This window comes from Apium graveolens, chromosome 3 (assembly GCF_009905375.1).
Source record: "Apium graveolens cultivar Ventura chromosome 3, ASM990537v1, whole genome shotgun sequence".
NCBI classification, from domain to species: Eukaryota; Viridiplantae; Streptophyta; class Magnoliopsida; order Apiales; family Apiaceae; genus Apium; species Apium graveolens.
Window position 1 is genome coordinate 269,736,468 of NC_133649.1, and position 24,257 is coordinate 269,760,724.

At 36.0% G+C, this 24,257-nt stretch overlaps 1 protein-coding gene across 1 annotated transcript in view; it reads left to right on the plus strand.

Annotated features, from left to right (window-relative positions):
* Positions 1–24,257, plus strand: part of LOC141715011 (cytochrome P450 CYP72A219-like) — a 57,862-nt gene that overhangs the window by 8,117 nt on the left and 25,488 nt on the right. Inside the window, exon 3 of the mRNA XM_074518499.1 lies at positions 18,736–18,972. Coding sequence (XP_074374600.1) covers positions 18,736–18,972 — 237 coding nt within the window. The remainder of the gene's footprint in view (positions 1–18,735; positions 18,973–24,257) is intronic.

Consider the following 24,257-nt stretch of genomic DNA (forward strand, 5'->3'; position numbering starts at 1 on the left):
GGCATTTTGCCAGTGAATGTAGAAAGTCTGATTCTAACAAAAAGAAGTTTGAGCCTGTTGATTATAAATAGAAATACTTTAAGTTGCTCAATTAAAAGGTTTGGATGAAGATGAAGAAACAAACTATGTCAATCTAGCCCTGATGGCCAAGTCTGATAAAATAGAAATAAGTTCTTCAAGTAATCAGGTAATCACCATTAACCTAGCATATTTATCTAAATCTGAGTGTAATGATGCAATCAATGACATGTCCACAGAATTACATCACCTGCGTGTTACAGTTAAGTCCCTCACTAAGGAAAATGCTAATATTAAAGAAAACAATTTGTTTTTAAGTGAGAGGAATAATGTGCTAGAGTCTCAGTTTATTGAATTTGAAAAATTGAGAATTGAAAGTAAGATTGCTAAGGATGAATTAACTGAGTCCTTGAAGAAAGAAGAGATTTTAAAGAAGCAGTTTGAACGAAAACAAGAAATGATTAAAACATGGAAATCATCCAGAGATGTCCATGCTCAAATCACTAAAGTTTAAGGTATTGATTCCTTTTTTGATGCAGCCTGGAAGAAGAGTAAGGAGAAGCTGAAATCCAATTTGGTTGAAGGATTTTTGACAGATGTGGACTCGACGGATGATGAGAATCATCCGTCAGATAATCAAAAGGATTATCTGTCGAGTGACAAAGAGCCACATCCGTCGGCTATAAGTAAACCTGTGAGCAAAGCTAAGCTTGCCAAGCTAAATGAGAAAAATGGATCAGTTTCCAAAAACTTTGTTCCAGGAGAATCAAGTCAAGTGAAGAAGGAGAAGAAAGTTAATGTTGGTCATCTGTCCATCAAGCAATTAAATGACAGATTAGAAAAGATTGAGGTTAAAGCAGAAGCTAAAAAGAAAAACAATAGAAATGGGAAAGTAGAAATTAACAAGCATAATAACTACACACCTGATAAATATGCACCAAGAAAAATCTATGTTAAGTGTGGTAGTGTTAATCACATGTTTTTTAATTGCAAACTTACCATGCCTACTCATATGTCTGTGCCTCCCTCTTTTCCCAACATGACTGTTATGCCTATCATGCCTATGAATGCTATGTCTACTCAGAACATGAATGCACAATTTGCTAATATGCCATTTGCACCTAATCCATATTATACTGCATTTAGTATGCCTCAAATGCCATTTAACATGCCCTACTGGAATAACATATTTGCAAACAACATGCATTTTCTTGTTAATCAAAATGTGCATGATAATTATGTTCTAATGACTGGTTTCAAAGGTTCAACTCAAATGACTAAGGATGAATCATAAATTCCCAAGTCAAATGAAATTAAACCTAAGAAACCAAAGAAGAAAGCTAACAAGGCAGGACCCAATGAGACTTGGGTACAGAATCAACTTGATTTAATTTTAATGTGTGCAGGGAAACAGAAAGAATCTTTGGTATCTGGATAGTGGTTGCTCAGGGCACATGACTGGAGATTCTACCCTGCTCACTAAATTCAAGGAAATAGCTGGCCCAACTATTACCTTTAGAGATGACAACAAGTGTTATACTGTGGGATATGGCTTGATTTCAAAAGACAATGTCATCATTGAAGAGGTTGCCCTAGTGGATGGTCTCAAGCATAATCTGTTGAGTATCAGCCAGCTTTGTGATAAGGGTAACTCAGTAACCTTCAACTCAAAAGCCTGTGTTGTGACAAATAAAAGGAGCAACAAAGTGGTTCTCACTGGAGTGAGAAAAGGAAATGTGTATCTAAATGACTTCAACTCATCTAATGCAGAATCTATCACTTGTCTTCTCATTAAAGCAAGTCAAGATGAAAGTTGGCTATGGCACAAGAAACTGTCCCATCTAAACTTCAAGACCATGAATGAGCTTGTCAAGAAAGAACTGGTTAGAGGCATTCCTCAAGTGGAGTTTTCTAAGGATGGATTGTGTGATTCCTGCCAAAAAGGAAAGTAGATCAAAGCATCATTCAGAAAGAAGCTTGATATAACAATTGAAGAACCTTTGCAATTACTACACATGAATTTGTTTGGACCAGTCAATGTGTTGTCTATCTCAAGGAAAAGATTTTTCCTAGTAATTGTGGATGATTTCTCAAAGTTCTCTTCGGCATATTTCCTAAAGTCTAAAGATGAAGCTAGTGAAATCATCTTCAATCACATAAGGTGTGGCGCCCTCCAAACCCGGGTCAGAAGTTTGGGGTCTACTCATACACACCTTATTAATAACTTGCTTATAACAATAATAAAGATAATAATAATAGGCAGTGACCCTACTTACCAACTACCATGGACCGCAACAGGTTAAAGTATGCACACAAGCCAAACACACTTACTTATATTACAAACATTCGAATCCAAACTATTCCAATTCGGAACTGAGTATTAAACATTATTATAAACTTTTACAAACTTAAATGATTCCAAAAGAAGCCTACTAGCTCAACTCGATCAATCAGAACCCTTAGCTCTCGCGCTGGACTGGGGATCTTCGGTACCAACCGGTTCCTTCTTAACTGGAAAAGAACATAAACAATATCGCACAAATGAGCTAACTAGCTCAGCAAATCACAATGACAAAATTGAGAATAATGATCATCAGGTGAATATGGTTATGATATCAAGTGAACAATGGATTATGGTTTAGAATTGGATATTATATTTTCATTTTAAAAACTAAGGTTAGGCTGCTGATCAGTCACGCACTAACCCCGAGCAAAGCACACAATACTGCTCTAACTACTGGATCCAAGGCACACATTGGCCTAACTTGACCATTATATGGTCTGACCACGAATCTGGTCCACAATTTTATAAAAACAATCCAATTCTAACATAATAACAGAATAAACAGTAATAAGCAATAAACAGAATCATTAACAACATTGGACGTTCAATAATGAAAATGGTTTCAATCTGCAAAAGGATCATTATGTCATTTTTAAAGCATGGATGCTAGGTAGTGAAAGAATTGGATAACAAAGGAAACAACATTTCAAGGTTTCAAGGATTTGATCTTTCAAAGCATAGGATACAATGGTTTGAATATGTAAGTAATTCGGGTAAGTGTTTGGTATTTAGTTTGTATGTATTTATGGAGTAGTATCGTATATTTGTGGTTCGTATCTGGATATTCAGCAATCAATGGTCTAGAAAGAATCAGGTTTACTGACTCAAGATCAATAACTGGAATCAGGGTTTAGGGTTCAGTGCTTCTAAGCATTTGCAATATAAAACATAACTATCAATCACTACAATATCTCGAGAAAGTTCAGAACACTTGCCTGGTACTAGCTTATTATACTAGACTCGCCTTCAGTCACAACTGTCTTACTCCTCGACTACCTGTTTCCCTTTCCTACGCCTTGCCTCTTCTGCTCACATATCATAAGCATCTATCAATATTCAACTTATACGATTCTATTCGACACATACTTCTATCTACCCTTCGTTTCACCCAAATCCGATTAACGGATTGAAAGTTACGCAATAAACAAGTAAACATCGAATACACAGACCGATAGTCAACCAACAAGTCACATATAGCACATAACACGTCACATAATCAACGAAATAACATTTATAAAGAAGTCTCGGGTCATAAACATGTTTTCGGGTACTTAAAATGATTTTTAAAACATTTTTCGGAATTAAAATGGGTCGTTGGATCAATTTCGGAGTAATAAACAGGGTTCGGTTGGCCCATTCTGGCTTCAAAATAATTTTATAATAATTATCGAGCCTTGAAAATAATTTAAAATAATATTTTAAAGCTCGAAACTATTTTTCGGAATTTTTAAATCTCTTTTTTAAATAATTAAACCTAATTAAATAATTAATTAAAATCAATTAATAATTAATTAAATCAATTAATCAATTAATTTTCGAATTAATTGACCAATTAATCACTTAAAAATTAACTGAAATTAATTAACTAATTAATTCAGATTTATTTTTGAATTAAAAATAATTTTGGGAATTAAAATAATAATTTTTGGAATTTTCAGAAATTGAAATCGAATTTTTATAATAAAAATAAATAGGGAATATGATTTTTGAATATCTTTAAAACAGGAATCCTAAATTTGCAAACTATGGAAACTTCAGGGACCAAACTTCATCGTCCCCAAAACTCCAGGGACTAAACTGAAATTTTTACACCCCCGTCGCCGGAAAATACAGGGGTGGCCGGAGAACTCGATTCCGGCACCCTCACCTCACCATCTGCTCCAGATTTACACTACTCAACACCAGGAATCTATTCGTGCAATCAAAACTAGAGCTGTTCACGAACCGAGCCGAGTCGAGTTTTGATCGAACCGAGCCGAGCTTTAATTTTTTTTCTGACGAGCCGAGCCGAGCTTTCTTAACGAACAAAAACCTGTGTTCGAGCTCGAGCTCGTTAACGAACGAGCCGAACACGAGCTTTTATCGAACAAAATCGAGTCGAGTCGAACCGAGCCGAACACGAGCCGAACACGAGCTTTCTCCATCAAAACGAGCCGAGTCGAGCCGAGCAGAGCCGAGCCGAGCCGAGCCGAGCTTAATTAAAAAATTCTGGTCAAAACACCGGTTGACTGTTAAAATAACAAACCAAATACTTTTATTTTTTTCTAAAAATTTTGTCATATCACTAAAATATATTGATCTTAACATCCGTACGATTGGATCATTCATAAATATTTTTTAAAAAATCGAAACATTAATACGATACTAAACACTAATTACAAGTACAAGTCAAAACACCGGTTGACTGTTAAAATAACAAATCAAATACATTTATTTTTTTCTAAAACTTTTGTCATGTCACTAAAATATATAGATCTTAACATCCCTACGGTTGGATCATCTATAAATATTTTTAAAAAAATCAAAATATGAATACGAGACTAAACACTAGTTACAAGTATTGTTCAAACAAGTGGTTGATTGTCAAAATAACTAACAAAATAAATTTATTTTTTTCTAAAATTTTTATCATGTCACTAAAATATATAGATATTAACATCTGTATGGTTGGATCATCTATAAATATTTTTAAAAAAATCAAAACATTAATACGAGACTAAACACTAGTTACAAGTAAAGGTCAAACACCGGTTGACTGTTAAAATAACAAACCAAATGCATTTATTTTTTTCTAAAACTTTTGTCATGTCACTAAAATATATAGATCTTAACATCCGTACGGTTGGATCATTCATAAATATTTTTAAAAAAATTGAAACATTAATATGAGACTAAACACTAGTTCTAACAATTATTCAAACAATTGGTCGATTGTCAAAATAATAAACAAAATAAATTTATTTTTTCTAGATTTTTTATCATGTCACTAAAATATATAGATATTAACATCCGTACGGTTGGATCATTCATAAATATTTTTTAAAAATTGAAACATTAATATGAGACTAAACAATAGTTACAAGTAAAGGTCAAAACACCTGTTGACTGTGAAAATAACAAATCAAATACATTTATTTTTTCTAAAAATTTTGTCATATTACTAAATAATATAGATATTAACATCCGTACGGCTGGATCATTCATAAATATTTTTTAAAAAATCGAAACATTAATATGGGAGAAGTACTAGTCAAACTACTAGTTTACCGTTAAAATAGCAAACCAAATATATTTATTTTTTCTAAATTTTTTATTATATCACTTAAATATATAGATCTTGACATCCGTACGGTTGGATCATTTATAAATAATTTCAAAAAATCGAAACACCGATCAAGAAATAAATACTAGTTACAAGTAATAGTCAAATCACTTGTTAATTATTAAAATATCAAATTAAAAAATTAATTTTTAATATCTGAATTTTTTCAAATTACTAAAATATATATTTTGACATTCGTATAGTTCAATAATTTAAAAATATTTATAAAAAATCTGAATAAAATTCATAATAATTAAATATATAAAAAATAATTTTTTTTTAATTTTTTTTTCGAGCCGAACCGAGCCGAGCTCGAGCCGAATCGAGCCGAGCCGAGCTCGAGCCGAGCTCGAGCCGAACATGCCAAAAGCTCGGCTCGAGCTCATTTTCTTAACGAACACATTTTTGTGTTCGAGCTCGAGCTCGAGCCCTTAACGAACCGAGCCCTTAACGAGCCGAGCTCGAGCTTGTTCGCGAACGGCTCGGTTAGCGAACAGCTCTAATCAAAACACATCAATCATCCACGTCCTAGCCGGAAATTGGCCAAGAACATCGCCGGTTTCCGGCGAATATCGTAAATCTTCAAAATACAACTCCCTTCGATTCACTAATCCTCTGTTAACGAACTATATACCAATCGATTACAAATTTCATAAGGAACAGAACCCACTATAAATCATCAGCTAATAACCCCTAGATCAAAAAGCCCCAAATTTCAATTGAAAATAATCATACGGGTTATAAACCCTAATTTTAAAATTCGAGAATTAAACCCACTTTTGAGCATGTTATTGAACTCCAAATCAGACATATGACATATGAAAATCATCAGGAAAATAAGCTCTACAACATGCAATCATCAAATCATTCAAACAATCATCCGAACAAAAATTCATATTTTTAATAAAAATAATTCGAAAATAAATATATTTTCAGGAAATAAACCTTGATTTCTGCAGTGATATGGAACACAGAATCTGATAGTACTCCTTGAGACCTTCGATTTGGTTACTCCAACTTTTCCAACTTATTTCAATAACACCTTGAAATGGTAGTTTGATTCTCAGAAGGTTTTATGAATTTAGGGTTTTTCTCTGAAAAATTATATAATTAACTGTCTGCAAATGATTTTGATACGAAATAAAATACGGTAAAAGGCTATTTATAATTACAGAAAATCAGTATCCCGTTGGATCATTCTGGATATAAAACGGTACGTTTATTTATAAAAACTGATCCAAACGGTATCGGTTTTTGGGATAATTATCCAAATTAGTACAATTTATACTGCGGTCTTGGTCTCAGCGCCTGGTTACACGTATTACGAGGTGATAATTGTGATAGTTTAATAAAAAGCTCCCGTTTCTTGAAAATACGAGTTTTATTGATTTACCGAAATGAATATTGTATCGAAAATTTTGCGCCGGGACCCGCGCAGGACAAACCGTAAGCCGGATCGAAAAAGTCGAAACATGAAAAATGCTCGGAATATTGCAATTAGGTTAGGAAGGAGTTCTCGAAAGAGTTTCGGGTTCTAAAAACGTAACAACGGATGACGTCGGTTGGTTCCCGTTTTTATAAAATAGATTTTAAATACCCGGAAAAAGATTTTATAAAATTCATATGATTCCTATAAATTCATAAATCAACATAAAAATAATTAGGAAGATATGACAATTATCTATATTTTATTTTGGACATATAAAAATTAAAATACTCAATTAATAATATTTTTAAACATCCAAACACATTTAACACTTAACAAATAATTCACAGAATAGATACGGAACACATATAATAATTATTTAATAGCAAAAATAATTACACGATATATCCCGGATATTACATCCTTCCCCCCTTAAAAGAATTCTGTCCTCGGAATCTCCTAAGAAAACAAATGAGGGTACTTTTCTCTTATATCACTTTCTAACTCCCAGGTTGACTCTTCAACATTTGGGTTTCTCTATAACACTCTTACTAGCTTTACCACTTTATTTCTCAATACCTTCTCTCTTTCCTCTAGAATCTCTATCGGACTCTCTACATATGACAAATCTTCCTGAAGCTCTATTGGCTTATATTCTATTACATGCCTGGAGCCTGGATTATATTTCTTAAGCATCGATACGTGAAAAACATTGTGAATGTGCTCCATGTGCGGAGGTATTGCCAACTCGTAAGCTACTTTGCCAACGCGCTTTAGAATCTCAAAAGGTCCGACATATCTTGGGCTCAGCTTTCCTTTCTTTCCAAACCTCGTTTGTCCCTTCCACGGTGATACTTTAATAATACCAAGCTTCCTTCTTCGAATTCCATGTCTTTCCTTGACTGGTCTGCATATTTCCTTTGACGGTCCTGTGCGGCTATCAATCTTTTCTGGATAATTTCAACTACTTCCTTTGTCTGCTGTACTAATTCAGGTCCAAGTATTTTGCGTTCTCCTACTTCGTCCCAATACACTGGAGATCTACATTTGCATCCATAAAGGGCTTCGTAGGGTGGCATCCCAATACTGGCGTGATAACTGTTGTTCTAAGCAAATTCTACTAGAGGTAAATGCTCGTCCCAACTTCCTTTGAAATCAATAGCACAAACACGCAACATATCTTCAGTCGTCTGGATCGTTCTTTCACTTTGGCCATCCGTCTGTGGGTGGTAAGCTGTACTCATATTCAGTCTCGTTCCCAAACATTCCTGAAAACTCTTCCAAAATCTTGAATTAAATCTTGGATCTCGATCCGATACAATGGACACAGGAACTCCATGGCGAGCTACAATTTCCTTCAGGTACATATGGACTGATTTGTCGAGCGAAAATCTTTCATTCTTCAGCTCTGTCACCAGTGGAATCCAAATTCTAGAAGAAAACCTGAATAATACCTTGATCGTCCTTTTGTGTGCACAATTCTTCACCTACCAAACAATTTATATCTTGATCCATTACATCTTCCTGACACTTCTTTATTTTCTCTAACAACTCCGGCTGGAAAGTCATACTGTACACTTTTGCTTCATCAGGCTTGCAAACTCTAATCTCCGATTCCAGTTTCTGAAATTCCTTATATATCTCTTCATGTACTGATAACTCATTTAACTTTTCCTTCCGACTCAACGCGTCTGCTATAACGTTTGCTTTACCGGGATGATAATTAATCGTGCAGTCGTAATCCTTGATCAATTCTAACCATCTCCTTTGCCTCATATTAAGCTCCTTTTGTGTGAATATGTACTTCAAACTTTTGTGATCCGTGTAAATCTCACACTTTTCTCCATACAAATAATGTCTCCAAATTTTCAAAGCGAAAATTATGGCTGCTAACTCCAAATCATGAGTAGGATATTTCTGTTCGTGTGGTTTCAATTGCCTTGACGCATACGTAATCACCTTATCGTGCTGTATCAGAACACATCCTAGTCCTTTATGAGAAGCATCGCTATTAATTACGAAATTCCCTTGATCGTCTGTAAGTGACAAAACAGGTGACGTGATTAATCTTCGCTTCAATTCCTGAAAACTTTCTTCGCACTTGTCGTTCCATATAAACTTTTCATTCTTCCGTGTAAGCTTTGTCAATGGTGTGGCAATCCTTGAAAAATTTTGGACGAATCGACGATAATATCCCGCTAATCCCAAAAAACTTCTTACCTCGGTGGGTGTTCTCGGTCTTTCCCAATTTGTAATTGCCTCAATCTTTGCTGGGTCCACTTTGATCCCTTCATTACTGACTATGTGTCCTAAGAACTGAACCTCCTGTAGCCAAAACTCACACTTCGAGAATTTAGCATATAACTTCTTTTTCCTTAAAATCTCCAAAGCTGTTCTTAAATGTTCCACATGATCCTCTTCCGTCTTTGAATAAATCAAAATGTCGTCTATAAACACAATAACAAACTTGTCCAAGTATTCCTTGAAAATTTTGTTCTTCATGTCCATAAACGCTGCCGGGGCATTGGTCAATCCAAAAGACATCACTAAAAATTCATAATGTCCATACCTTATCCTGAAAGCTGTCTTTGGTATATCTTCTGGCTTAATCTTAAGTTGATGATATCCCGATCTTAAATCAATCTTGGAGAAGTACTTGGCTCTCTTCAATTGATCAAACAAATCGTCAATTCTGGGTAACGGATAGTTGTTCTTGATTGTAAGCTTATTGAGCTCCCTATAGTCGATGCACAGTCTCATGCTTCCATTTTTCTTTTTGACAAATAGTACCGGTGCACCCCACGGGGATACACTGGGTCTGATTACTCCTTTCTCTAATAACTCTTGCAATTGATTCGCTAGCTCTTTCATCTCAATGGGCGCCATTCTGTATGGGGCCTTGGATACCGGTTCTATTTTCAGGTGCTAAGTCGATTGCAAACTCAATTTCTCTATCTGGAGAAAGTCCTGGTAACTCGTCGGGAAATACGTCTGGAAATTCATTCACTACTGGAATATCTTCAAGGTTTGGCTAGCTCCTGACTTCTGTCAATCACATATGCCACGAAATGCTCGCATCCTTGTCGTAGTAACTTCTTGGCTTGAATCATCGTTAAGAACTTCTTTACTTGCTTCTGGCCCTTGAACGTTACTATCCTTTCATCTGGCGTCTTCACCATTACCTTCTTATTTCGACAATCTATCTGGGCATTGTGTTTAGATACCCAATTCATTCCTAAGATAATGTCAAATTCTCCTAACTTAAATGGTATTAATTCTACACAAAACTTACTGCCAGAAATCTCAATCTCACAATTCCCACAAACTTGATTAACAGATACACGTTCTTGATTTGCTAATTCCACAGTCATTATTTCATTTAAATACTCAACTGGACAATTTAAATTACTAACAAAATCTTGTGAAATAAATGATCGATTTGCTCCCGAATCTGTTAACACTTTGGCACATAAAGAATTCACATTAATCGTACCTGCCATGACATCCGTATCCTGGATAGCATCTTTCACAGACATGTCAAAAACTCTAGCCCTTGGAGTCTCATTCACTGCTGGGGTAGATCCCATAATCCTCAATGCATTACTGACTAGGGCTGGTGTCTTGCAATCTCTTGCTATATGTCCTGGCTTTCCACATTTAAAGCACGTAAATCCAATGGCTGGAACCTTCACTGCTGGATTCCGGATAGGCTGATCCTTACTTGTTGGTTCTTTTGCTGGCTGATTTCGGCACTCCCTTAAATAGTGCCCTTTCTTGTTGCACTTAAAGCACACCACATTCAACTTGTTACAAATTCCTCCATGTTTCTTTCCACATACCTGACAATCTGGAAAAGTTAACCTCAACTGATTCGGTTGATTCGCATTAACTGGACGGTTGCCCTGGCCTCCGTCGCCTGCATTTTGTCTCTTGAAATTAAAATTCCTCCATGGATGAAACTTGCCCTTCTTAAAATTTGGAAACTTTCCTAGTTGTGACTGACCTTCATTCCCTTCATTTTACCTTTTCTTGCTTTCCTTCTCCTTCTGGGACATCTCACTCTTTGTCTCTGCAATCATAGCCTTCTGTACAACTCCTGCATAAGTATCCAATTCAAAAATGGCTACCTTCCCTCTGATCCATGGCTTTAAACCTTGCTGGAATCTCTTAGCCTTCTTCCTGTCAGTATCCACATACGACGGCACATACCTTGACAATTCCTCAAACTTACTCTCATAATCTGCCACCGACATATTTCCTTGTTTTAATTCTAAAAACTTCAGCTCCATCTGGTCTTGGACAAACTGAGGAAAAGACTTTTCTAAAAACAATTCCTTAAACCTTTCCCAAGTAATAACATCTATACCTTCCAATGTCTTCACCATCTCCCACCAATAGGTGGCCTCATTCTTCAAATAGTAACTTGCAAATAATTTAAAATAATATTTTAAAGCTTGAAACTATTTTTCAGAATTTTTAAATCATTTTTAAATAATTAAACCTAATTAAATAATTAATTAAAATCAATTAATAATTAATTAAATCAATTAATTAATTAATTAATTTTCGAATTAATTGACCAATTAATCACTTAAAAATTAACTGAAATTAATTAACTAATTAATTCATATTTATTTTTGAATTAAAAATAATTTTTGGAATTAAAATAATAATTTTTGGAATTTTCAGAAATTAAGATCGAATTTTTATAATAAAAATAAATAGGGAATATGATTTTTGAATATTTTTAAAACAGGAATCCTAAATTTGCAAACTCTGGAAACTTCAGGGACCAAACTTCATCGTCCCCAAAAGTCCAGGGACTAAACTGAAATTTTTACACCCCCGTCGCCGGAAAATACAGGTGTGGCCGGAGAACTCGATTCTGGCACCTTCACCTCACCATCTGCTCCAGATTTACATTACTCAACACCGGGAATCTATTCGTGCAATCAAAACACATCAATCATCCCTGTCCTGGCCGGAAATTGGCCAAGAACATCATCGGTTTCCGGCGAACATCGTAAATCTTCAAAACACAACTCCCTTCGATTCATCAATCCTCTGTTAACGAGCTATATACCAATCGATTGCAAATTTCATAAGGAACACAACCCACTATAACTCATCAGCTAATAACCCCTAGATCAAAAAGCCCCAAATTTCAATTGAAAACAATCATACGGGTTATAAACCCTAATTTTAAAATTCGAGAATTAAACCCACTTTTGAGCATGTTATTGAACTCCAAATCAGACGTATGACATATGAAAATCATCAGGAAAACAAGCTCTACAACATGCAATCATCAAATCATTCAAACAATCATCCGAACAAAAATTCATATTTTTAATAAAAATAATTCGAAAATAAATAAATTTTCAGAAAATAAACCTTGATTTCTGCAGTGATATGGAACACGGAATCTGATAGTACTCGTTGAGACCTTCGATTTGGTTACTCCAACTTTTCCAACTAATTTCAATAACACCTTGAAATGGTAGTTTGATTCTCAGAAGGTTTTATGAATTTAGGGTTTTTCTCTGGAAAATTATATAATTAACTGTCTGCAAATGATTTTGATATGAAATAAAATACGGTAAAAGGCTGTTTATAATTACAGAAAATTAGTATCCCGTTGGATCATTCTGGATATAAAACGGTACGTTTATTTATAAAAACTGATCCAAACGGTATCGGTTTTCGGGATAATTATCCAAATTAGTACAATTTGTACTGCGGTCTTGGTCTCAGCGCCTGGTTACACGTATTACGAGGTGATAATTGTGATAGTGTAATATAAAGCTCCCGTTTCTCAAAAATACGAGTTTTATTGATTTACCAAAACAAATATTGTATTGGAAATATTGCGCCGGGACCCGCGTAGGACAAACCGTACGCCGGATCGAAAAAGTCAAAACATGAAAAATGCTCGGAATATTGCAATTAGGTTAGGAAGGAGTTCTCGAAAGAGTTTTGTGTTCTAAAAACGTAACAACGGATGACGTCGGTTGGTTCCCGTTTTTATAAAATAGATTTTAAATACCCGGAAAAAGATTTTATAAAATTCATATGATTCCTATAAATTCATAAATCAACATAAAAATAATTAGGAAGATATGACAATTATCTATATTTTATTTTGGACATATAAAAATTAAAATACTCAATTAATAATATTTTTAAACATCCAAACACATTTAACACTTAACAAATAATTCACAGAATAGATACGGAACACATATAATAAATACTTAATAGCAAAAATAATTACAGGATATATCCCGGATATTACATAAGGCAAGTCAACAACCATCCTGATTTTAAAGTAAGAAGAATCAGGAGTGACAATGGAACTGAGTTCAAGAATTCTGTGATGAGATCATTCTGTGAAGAGAATGGGATTATGCATGAGTTTTCTGCAGCAAGAATTCCATAACAAAATGGAGTAGTGGAAAGAAATAATAAATCTCTTATTGAAGCTGCAAGGACAATGGTTGAAGAATCAAAGTTACCAACATATTTTTGGGCTGAAGTTGTGAATACTGCTTGCTACACTCAGAATATTTTTTTGGTTAATCAAGAAAATTGTATGATACCCTACCAATTATTCAAGAATAGGAGGCCAACTCTAAATTTTCTTCATGTCTTTAGCTGCAAATGTTATATCTTGTGGAATCAAACTGATCAAAATGGGAAGTTTGATGCTAAAGCATATGAAGGAATTTTTGTTGGATATGCTGTAGGAAAGGTATATAAAGTCTACAATCTAAGAACCAACATTGTATGAAATCAATACATGTTGTGTTTGATGACAAAAATATTGAAGGACTTCAAGATGGAGATTTCCATGAAAGCCTCAAGTTTGATAATGTGGAGATGGTTAGTGATGACAGTGATGATGAAAGTGATCAAAAAACAGTGAATAAGGATAATGTAGAAAAATCTACAACTAATGAAGCACATAATTCAACATTTGTCAAGTTACAAAATGCTTCATCCATCGGGAGACAGTCTGTCTTATCCATCGGGAGACAATCAGCTTCATCCGTCGGAACACAAAGTGCTTCATCCGTCGGAACATTAAGAGAAGCTGAAAGTCAGAATAGATCACCTACATAAATTTCCCTTTCTCAAATTAAAGATTCACAAACTCAGGGGGAGTTTCTTATAATCAAAACTCAGTCACACATCATGACAATAATGAGGCCTCTTCATCAAGAGCTAATCTACCTCAACAAAGGAAATGGACTAAAGATCACCCTTTTGAGCTCTTCATCGGTGATGCATCTTCTAGAGTTCAAACAAGGAGAGCAACTCAAGAAGAATTGCTATATAGAAGCTTTCTATCTAAGGAAGAACCAACGAAGGTAGAAGAAGCTTTGTTGATCCTGATTGGATTTTAGCTATACAGGAGGAGCTAAACCAATTTGAAAGGAACAAGGTATGGAAGCTGGTACCCAAACCTAAATGAAAGAATCCCATTGACACCAAGTGGGTATTCAGAAACAAGATGGATGAAAATGGCATAGTGGTCAGGAACAAAGCTAGATTGGTTGCTAAGGGCTACTGTCAATAATAAGGAATAGATTTTGACGAAACCTTTGCTCCTGTTACAAGACTTGAAGCCATCAGAATCTTCTTAGCCTATACAGCCCATGCCAATTTTAAGGTCTATCAAATGGATGTCAAAAGTGTTTTTTTTGAATGGAGATTTGGAGGAGGAAGTCTATGTTAGCCAGCCCCCTGGTTTTGAAGATCCAAATTTTCCAAAATATGTCTACTATCTTTTGAAGGTACTTTACGGACTGAAGCAAGCACCTAGAGCCTGGTATGACACTTTATCAAGGTTTCTTTTGGAAAATCATTTCACAAGAGGTACTGTTGATAAACCTTTGTTCTTTAGAAATGTTAATGGCTCTAGTATATTTGTTCAAATTTATGTAGATGATATTATATTTGGCTTTACAGATGAAAAACTTTGCAAAAAGTTTGCCAAATTGATGCAAAGTAAGTATGAAATGAGCATGATAGGAGAACTAACTTACTTTCTTGGTTTACAAGTTAAGCAAGTTAGTGATGGAATATTTATTAGTCAAACTAAATATATTCATGATCTTTTAAATAAGTTTGATCTAATGGATTGCACATCTGCAAAAACTCCTATGGCCACTACAACTAAGCTTGAATTAAACACTACTGAAAAGTCTGTGCATATTTCAAGTTACAGGGGCATGGTTCACTTCTGTACTTAACAGCTAGTAGGCCATATATAATATTTGCTACCTATCTCTGTGCTTGATTTCAGGCTGATCCTATAGAATCTCACTTAGTAGCTATCAAGAGAATTTTCAGATATCTCAAGGGAACACCAAAACTTGGCATTTGGTACCCTAGAGATTCTGGTTTTGATCTAACCGGTTATTCAGATGCAGATTATGCAGGTTGTAAAATAGACAGAAAAAGCACAACAGGAACCTGTCAATTTCTAGGGAACAAGCTTGTGTCCTGGTTCAGTAAAAAGCAAAATTCAGATTCTACTTCTACAGGTAAAGCTGAATATATTGCTGCAGGTAGTTGCTGTGCACAGATTTTATGGTTGAAAAACCAATTGTTGGACTATGATAGAATTCCTATTTTCTGTGATAACACAAGTGCAATTTCCATCGCTGAAAATCCAGTGCAACATTCAAGAACAAAGCACATAGACATCATGTACCACTTCATAAGGGAACATGTGATGAATGGTACTGTGGAACTTCATTTTGTTCCAAGTGAAAAGCAGCTTGCCGATATCTTTACCAAGCCACTTGATGAATCCACCTTTTCAAGGTTGGTAAGTGAGTTAGGTATGCTTAATTATTCTTAAATCATTTCAGATATTTTTGCAAGTTATAATGCATCCAGAAAATTAATTGATTTTTCAGCTTTCGATGAGGTTTTGGCTAATTCAAAATTTACATCCCGACGGATGCTCATTATCCATCGAGTTTGGTCATCCTTCGGGATATTATTTGTTAACAAAAATCAATTACTTTTCTGGATTATTTTATAACCCGACGGATAATTGATTTATCCTCATCCGTCGAATTGTCTCAATCTTAGCCGTTAAAACTCTGAACATTATCCATCGAGTATACTTACAGTTTGTAAGCATGACACGGAGGATAAGTGAAGAATTTTTACAGTTTATTTATTTTTAAACGGCTATTTTGGGCTATTTTGATTGGTTACTTTATTTCTCTTTATTATTTTTGTCAGTTTAATCTGAGATAGTATAAAAGCAGAATTCATTTTTAATCTACTCTTTTATCATTCTCAATTCAATTGCTCTAACTTCCTTTCTTCTCCAAAGCAAATATTTTTCTCTGCAAATTACTCATTATCTAACAATGGCACTAGTCATCAAAATCATGTCTCAAACTGGATATATCTACGAAAAGAACAACTTCATAGCTCTTGTAAACAAGGAGATTCAAAGGTATGGAGAGTTTCACAAAATGATGGACTTTGTGAAAAGCTGTAAACTCAACTACGCGATGCTGGAATCTCCCAAATTCTACTGTGAGGTTGTAGAGGAGATATGGACAACTACAGTGTAAAACTCTACTGACAAGGCCATCACTTTCACTCTCAAAGGTAAACAGTTTTGCATTAATAGTGACATTGTCAAAGCATGCTTTAGAATTCCTAATAATACTGCTACTGTTCCACACACAGACGCATATATAGTTAACATGCTAAATATTATGGGTTATGCACTTTCCACTTCTTAGTTAAGTGAAATTAGGAGGTTAGGTCTTAGAAATGAATGGAGCTTTTTGTGTGATGTGGTAACTAAGGTATTTTCTGGTAAGATTAGTAACTTTAGTTCTGTTAACATTTCCATGCTTAACATGCTTTACATGCTAGTTACTGGTAAGTACTTTAATTTCAGTGACTTGGTCTTGTTTGAGTTAGGTTATAAGTTAGGAGAACTGAATAAGAGAGGTAAAAGTGTCTACTATGCTAGATTCTTTATGATGCTTACTAACCATCTCACTGAGAACATTGAAATTGGGAACCCAACCAACAACATGAATTGTTGGGTTCAAGAGAGGAGGATTATTGCAGATCTCAACAGGAAAAATCACCACAAAGAGGTGCCTCTCTACTATTTTCCAATCATTGAGGGACCTCAGGTAAGTGAGGTAAGCACCATTGTCTCCACTCTTCCAACCTCACATATTTCTTTGTCATCTAGTGTAGTTATGGAATCTGTGTCATTGACCCAACAGATGCCTACCCAAGCTACCAAACCAACAATTTCTAAATCCAAATCTAAGAAAGCCCCCTCTGGTTTCTTTCAAAAGAAATCAGTTGCAAAATCTACTAAACACAAAGAGGGGAGTGTGAAGGTGAGTGAGCAAGGTGAGGGACAGGGTGAAAATCAAAGAAACCCTAAGGATAAGTCTAGTGAGATGAGTGTACCCAAGCCTAGCCACACCACAATTTCCCAATAAACTGTGGTTGTTAATAAGGAAATACGCTCAATTCTAGTTTCATCCTCCCAAAAGGATGTTACTATTGAAACAAGATCCCAACCAGGAGCACAGATTAAGAGGGCTAGGGACACAAGTTCACCACAAACTTATGCTAGAAAGAAAAGATCAAAAACCCTTGAGAATGCACAGGGAACACACACAGTGCAAACTGGTGCTAAAGACCCAATCACCGCACCTTCTCAAAGTCAAATTGATGTGACTCCAATAAATATGGAGTCACAACCAAAATCTTTAACAATTGAAGCACCTGAAACAGAAAATTCACCCACACACTCACTGGATGTTGACATGATCAATACATCACTTAAAAATTCTCCATCTTTAACTCTTTTGGAGAAGACGAAAATCCAAGCAAGGGAGCATCATCTTTTAGATGATTTGTTAGCTCACTTGCCATTTCTTTCTGAGTCTGTTGAGACATCTGTGCCTAAATTTTCATCAATCTGTACAGAGTCTATAATAGTCTCCACTCCAAATTCATTCATTTCTTCTACCCTGATGGATATTCATCATCCGTCGAGTAGTGATTGTATCCCGACGAATAAGCCTAACAGCAGGTATCCGTCGGATAACCATACTACTAACCCGATGCATATTCCTCATCCGTCGGGAGTCTCTGCACAACTTCAAATTTCTTCAATTCTTACAAGTGCAGAAGACTTAGTGGTAGTGCAATCACTCTTAGGATTGAGGGAAGGGAGTGAATTGAGTGAGATTCTGGGTTGCTCCCAGGAAAAAGGAGAGAAAATGAGTGAACAAATGCAGTCCATTTCTTCAAGACTGGAAAAAGTGAGTGAGAGGAGTCCCACCTTAGATGGTGAAGGTGAGGGTGAGTGAGAGGAGTCCCACCTTAGATGGTGAAGGTGAAGGTGTGAAGGTGGGAAGCCAAGGGAGCCCTTGATGCAAAAAGAGAGAGATCATGAGAGAAATGCAGGTACTGGAGAGATAATGATGGACACCATTTCTAGTGAGTCAATGAATGTCAATGAGGCAGAAAGGAAAAGACTATTTCAGCAAGAATATCAAGCTGTCATAGATTCTATTTCCCTAGATATTGAGATATTTACTCATCCTGTTACAGCTAATCAAACATTAGCTGTACAGGGCAATGAGGAGGCTGAAAGAATTCTCAATATGGTACATAGTACTCAATCCTTACAGAGAGAAAAGGATGCAATCACTGCTATGCCTTCTACTACTAGCAGTGATTTTGAACTGGCTGAAGACTCATTTGGGGATACTGGTGGAGATGATGAGGAAGACAATATGAGCATAGGGGGAGATGCAGATGTTCCTGCCTGGATGCTAATAAAAGAATGTTTCTACTCACATCTTCAATCAACACTATTCAAGCTGATTCATCACACCCAAACAGCCATTCAGACATCTATAAATACCAGCACTAAGATGCTACTAACAACACATCTTGAAGCACTCCAGCTGCATAAAATTCAAGCTCTCCAACATAGTCAAAGTGTGGATGAAATCAAGCAGGAAGTTTTGAAGTAAAATAGGATTTCATAGCAAGGTTGGATGCTAGACTTCCTAGAACAACCATGACTGAGATAGCTCATAAGCTAAGGAAGGAGGTAGATCTCAATAGAAAGGTTGAGGCCATGGACTCTAGATTATCTGATGTGGAGAAGTCAATGGCCAAGATACTTTCTAATCAAGAAACTCAGACTGCTTTGCTCCAACAGTTGGTGGCTGCTCAACTCCCTTCCACTCTCCAACTAGATGCTAACAAAAAGGGGGAGAAAGGATCATCTAGTGAGGGGGAGAAATAGCTCAACATACAAGTCAGCAAGGTAATTGTGCCAACAATTGCTTTCACAAAGCCACCAGCCATGGACAACATTGACATCATAAATCTGGCAGCAGCAAAACTGGAAACAAATGAAAAACTGCTAAAGATTGATGTAGCAGCAGCTGAGAAGGAGTAAAAAGAGAAATGGAGTAAAATAGATACATAAATTCAACAGAAATTTGGACCAATTCAGAAACCAGACAAAGTCTTTAATCATCACTCTCAAGTCAAGCACATCTCTGTGAATGAAATGAGTTTGAACTATTTGGAAAAGGGTCAAACATCTTGCATCAAATCTCCAAAAGCAAAGCTGATCACGAAGCCTAAAAGAAACTACTCAAAGTTTTCAGAAAAAAAATCCTATGGATATTTTGTATGAAACACCTAGGCCAGATGAGAAGAAGCTGTTGGCTAGGTCAATTGCATTTTTCAAGGATTCAGCTGATTCAACACTTAAAAGAAGAATTGCCAAGATTTACAGAAATGGTAAAGAAATCTGTGTGGTGGCTGGACACCCTCGGTTTGTAGAAGTTAAAAAGGAAGAGAAGGAAAGAATCAGGCAAGAAAAGAAGCAAGCTGCCTTAGATGCTAAGAAGCTCAAACAAAAGAAGGAGCAAGCTGATATCTTGGCCAAACTTCAAGCTGCAAAGACTACAACTGGGATTTCCGAACAACCATCTGTAATTGCTGAACCTCAATATCAAAAAGTGCAAGATGAACCACAACAGAAAAGAAGATTCAGATACAAGCTCCACTCTAAAAGAAAATTGGACTTCAGTGGTGAGGAAATGGAAGACTACATTCCCAAAAAGTCTACAACTTCAACTCAGACATCAAAACCCTCAATGGTATTTGAAGAATTCAAGGTGGTGGATCCAATAAGGAATATTCATGGTGAGCCCATAATTCTAAAGGATGAACCAGTAGACTGGGATAGCTTGCCAATTCCTGAGCTAAATTTTCCTATCTTCAACAAGCCAAAGAAGACAAAGACTAGAGCAAGCAATAAAGTGAAGCCTGTGACTCTCAGATCCAAGACCCTAACCAAATCTCAATCTACAGTCAACAAGGGAGATTTGTTATACATCTGTGACATCAAGGAGTTCTCTAACATAAACCTCTACTTAGATGAATTGGAAGAAGTAAGAGGGATTGATGCTCACAGACATCTTCCTGAAAGGCTGGTGTTTAAATACAAGGGAGGAGAAGAGATAATATGGCCACTTCATAGGATTCTTCTAGAAAGCCAATCTGTTCTAATAAAGATCTACTCATCTTTCAAAAAGAACTTTGGATACAATATGACTGCAAGGAGATTAGTTCTAAAGAAGATTGAGGAGCTGAGGGGTAATAGAGCTAAAGATGCACTACCAAAAACTCTGTTAATTCCCTTCACAGGAAAGAGAGTGCATTTGAGGCTTTATTGGCAGATGGAATTCAGGGATGAGAAGGGAGTAAGAAGATTCTTCAGATTGGAGGACCAGTTGAGTATCTCTAGCAATGAGACTCTACTGGAAATGCAAGAAATGCTAGATCTCTCAGAAGCTGGTGAACTTGAGTTCCACAGACAACTACAAAATCAAATAGAGGAGAACAACATGAGGCTTGAAAAGAAATCCAGACTATCAAGGAAATAGACTTATCTGCTCAGAATAGAGGAGCACCTTGATAATGATTGTGAGCAACTTCTTTGTATACTTGGCTTTGTTCAAATTCCAGTAAATATATTGTAGCACTTATCAGTTTTATGTACTATTTTTATTCTGTATCTTTTGGATGTTTTGTTATCATCAAGTTTCTCTTAATTTATGCCTATAATTCCAGTAGACATAAATTGGGGGAGATTGTGAGGAATATATTGTGAACTTGATGATAAATTAAACAAAATACCTTAGTAGATTTAACTTAGTGAATTTTGTAGCACTCGACGGATGATCAAATATAGTCCCGATGGATGATTCAATATAGTCCCGATAAATGATGATTTGACATCCACCGGGTGAGTAGCTTATGTAACAAATAAGTTTTGTAGCACATTTGTGCAAACAACTTTGTGTAGATTCTGTAGGAGCATATGAGTCATGTTGACTACTAGTGGATATGCAGAATAGGTTGATTAATTGTAAATATAAGATGTCTTATAATTCTGTATAAATGAAATAGAATCAAGTGACAAATAGCTACCCAACGGATGATCAACAAAGCTACCTGACGGATGATCAACAAAGCTACCCTGACGGATGACAAGCATGTACCCGACGAATGATCAAATTCAAATATCTGTTTACAGTGACAACACAGTCACATGCGTTGGGTATTTGCAAAAGGAATGTGGCAGCCTGTTAAGCAGGGATTTGAGAATAAAGAAGCATTACCATTTCCATGCTATTATGAAGATATTCAAAGATAGTGGAATAGAGTAGTGAAGTAACATGAAGTTAGACTAGATATGTTTTATTTTATTATCTTGTCTTATTGTCATGTAAACTTGGTGATATATAAACCAAGTGTAGCTAGTACAACAATTAACTAAGCACACACATTTTCAGAGAAATATTTTCAAGCTGTATTTTGTAGCATTTCTCTGTAAGTTTAGTTGTTCATACTTGTAAGCAGCTGTGAGCTAATCAAGCTTCACAGGGTTCTCATTCGATATATATATATATATATATATATATATATATATATATATATATATATATATATATATATATATATGGTGGATACTTTCAAATCCACCAGAAATTTTTAAAAGCTTGCATTTTTATTACTTTGTGTTTTGATTTATGTAACTCTTTTATTCCGCATTCTGCAAATCAAACACTCGTATATTTATCGAGTTAGAACTGTTTTAAAATCTTGAAAAAGTAGCCAGAATTACATTCAGCCCCCCTTCTGTAATTCTTGTTGTATTGTTAGGGAATAACAGAAGCACATCCTCCCCCTCACTGATTGGCTTTCCTTGACTAACTGGGACAAGTGAGTCTTTCTCCCCCATTTTGTTAGCATCAAGTTGTGCAGCCACCAGCTTTTGAAGCAACTGGGTTTGCTGGGCTTGATGTAAATGAATTGCAGTGAGAGTGGCTTCCAGTCCTTTTAGTCTTGTATCCAGGGAATCCACTTTGGTTACAAGATTAGAGTTCTTCCTCAATTGTCTGTCGATGTCAAGCATAAGTGTATTTGGAAATTTAGCATCCAATCTTTCAGAGACATCCTTCTTGACTTAGTCAATCTCTATTTTAATTGAAGTGACATCCAGAGTGTGTTGAAGAGATTGAATTTGGTGCAGTTGGAGAGAGTTGAGATGTGCTTGAAGTGGCTTCTTGGTGTTGGCATTGGTTGTAGCTTGAAGAGCTGTCTGAGTTTGTTGAATGATGTGAAAAAGAGTAGTCTTGAAATGTTGCTCATCACATTCTTTAGAGAACACCCAAGATGGAATGTTTGATCTAGAGTTAGGGCCTGCTTCTCCCCTTATGTCCATAAACTCTTCTTTATCACCATCTTCATCTCCAAAAAACTCTTTAGAACCACCAGTTCCATAATCAACATCATCACCAGCTGTGGGAGGCATGGCTGAGATGACATCTTTTGCCCTTTGCATTGAAGCAGTTGTATGCACCAAGTTTAGCATCCTTTCTGCAGCCACATTGTCCTGTTCAGCTAGAACTTGATATGCTGACATAGGGTGAGTAAATGCCTCAGCTTCAAAAGAAACAAAGTCTAAAACAGCTTGATATTCTTGCTGAATTAGTTATTTCTTGTCAGCCTTATTGACATCCATTAACTCACATACAATGGGCTCTTCCCATTCAGCTGTACCTACTTTTCTCTCATTTTCTCTCTTTTCTTGCATCAGGGGCTCCCCTTCGCTCACCATCCTCACACCCTCAGCTTCACCTACTAAGGTGGAACTCCTTTCACTCTCTTTTTCCAGGCTGAAAGAAATAGCCTGCATGATTTCTCTCTTTTCCTCTCCTTTTGCCTGAGAGAAACTCAGCCCCTCACTCAATTCACTCCCTTCTCTCAGTCTTAAGAGTGATTGTACCACAACTAACTCATCTACACTTGTAACAATTGTTGAAATTTCAGTGTGTGTAGTGAGTACCAGTCGGATGAGGAACATTCATCGAGGTAGTAGTTAGGATAGCCGACAGATAACTGTTGTTAGGCACATCATTCGTGATATAATCACTAACCGACTGATGAACAATATCCACCGGAATAGAAGAAATGATACAGTTTGGGGTGGAAACTATTGTAGACTCTGTGTAGATTGATGATAATTTGGGCACATATGTCTCAACAGTTCCTGAAAGAATTGGCAAGTGAGCCAACAAATCATCTAAAAGATGATGCTCACTTGCACTAGATTTTGGCTTCTCCAACAGAGTTAAAGAAGAAGAATCAGGGATTGATATGTTGATCATATCCACATCTAGAGAATTTGTGAGAGAGTTTGGTGTTTGCGGTGCTTCTATGATTAAAGTTTTTGGCCGTGACTCCACATTTATTGGAGCCACATCAAACTGAATTTGAGATGGTGCATTGACTGAGTCTTTAGTTCCAGTTTACACTGTGTGTTCCCTGTGCATCCCCAATGGTTTTAGATCTCTTCTTTCTGGCATAAGTTTGGGGTGAGCTTGTGTCCCTAACCCTCTTGGCCTGTGCTCCTGGTTGGGAGCTTGTTTCAATAGTAACATCCTTTTGGGAGGATGAAACTAGAGTTGTGATGCTTTCCTTATTAATCACCACAGTTTGTTGGGAAACTGTGGTGTGGCTAGGCTTGGGTACACTCA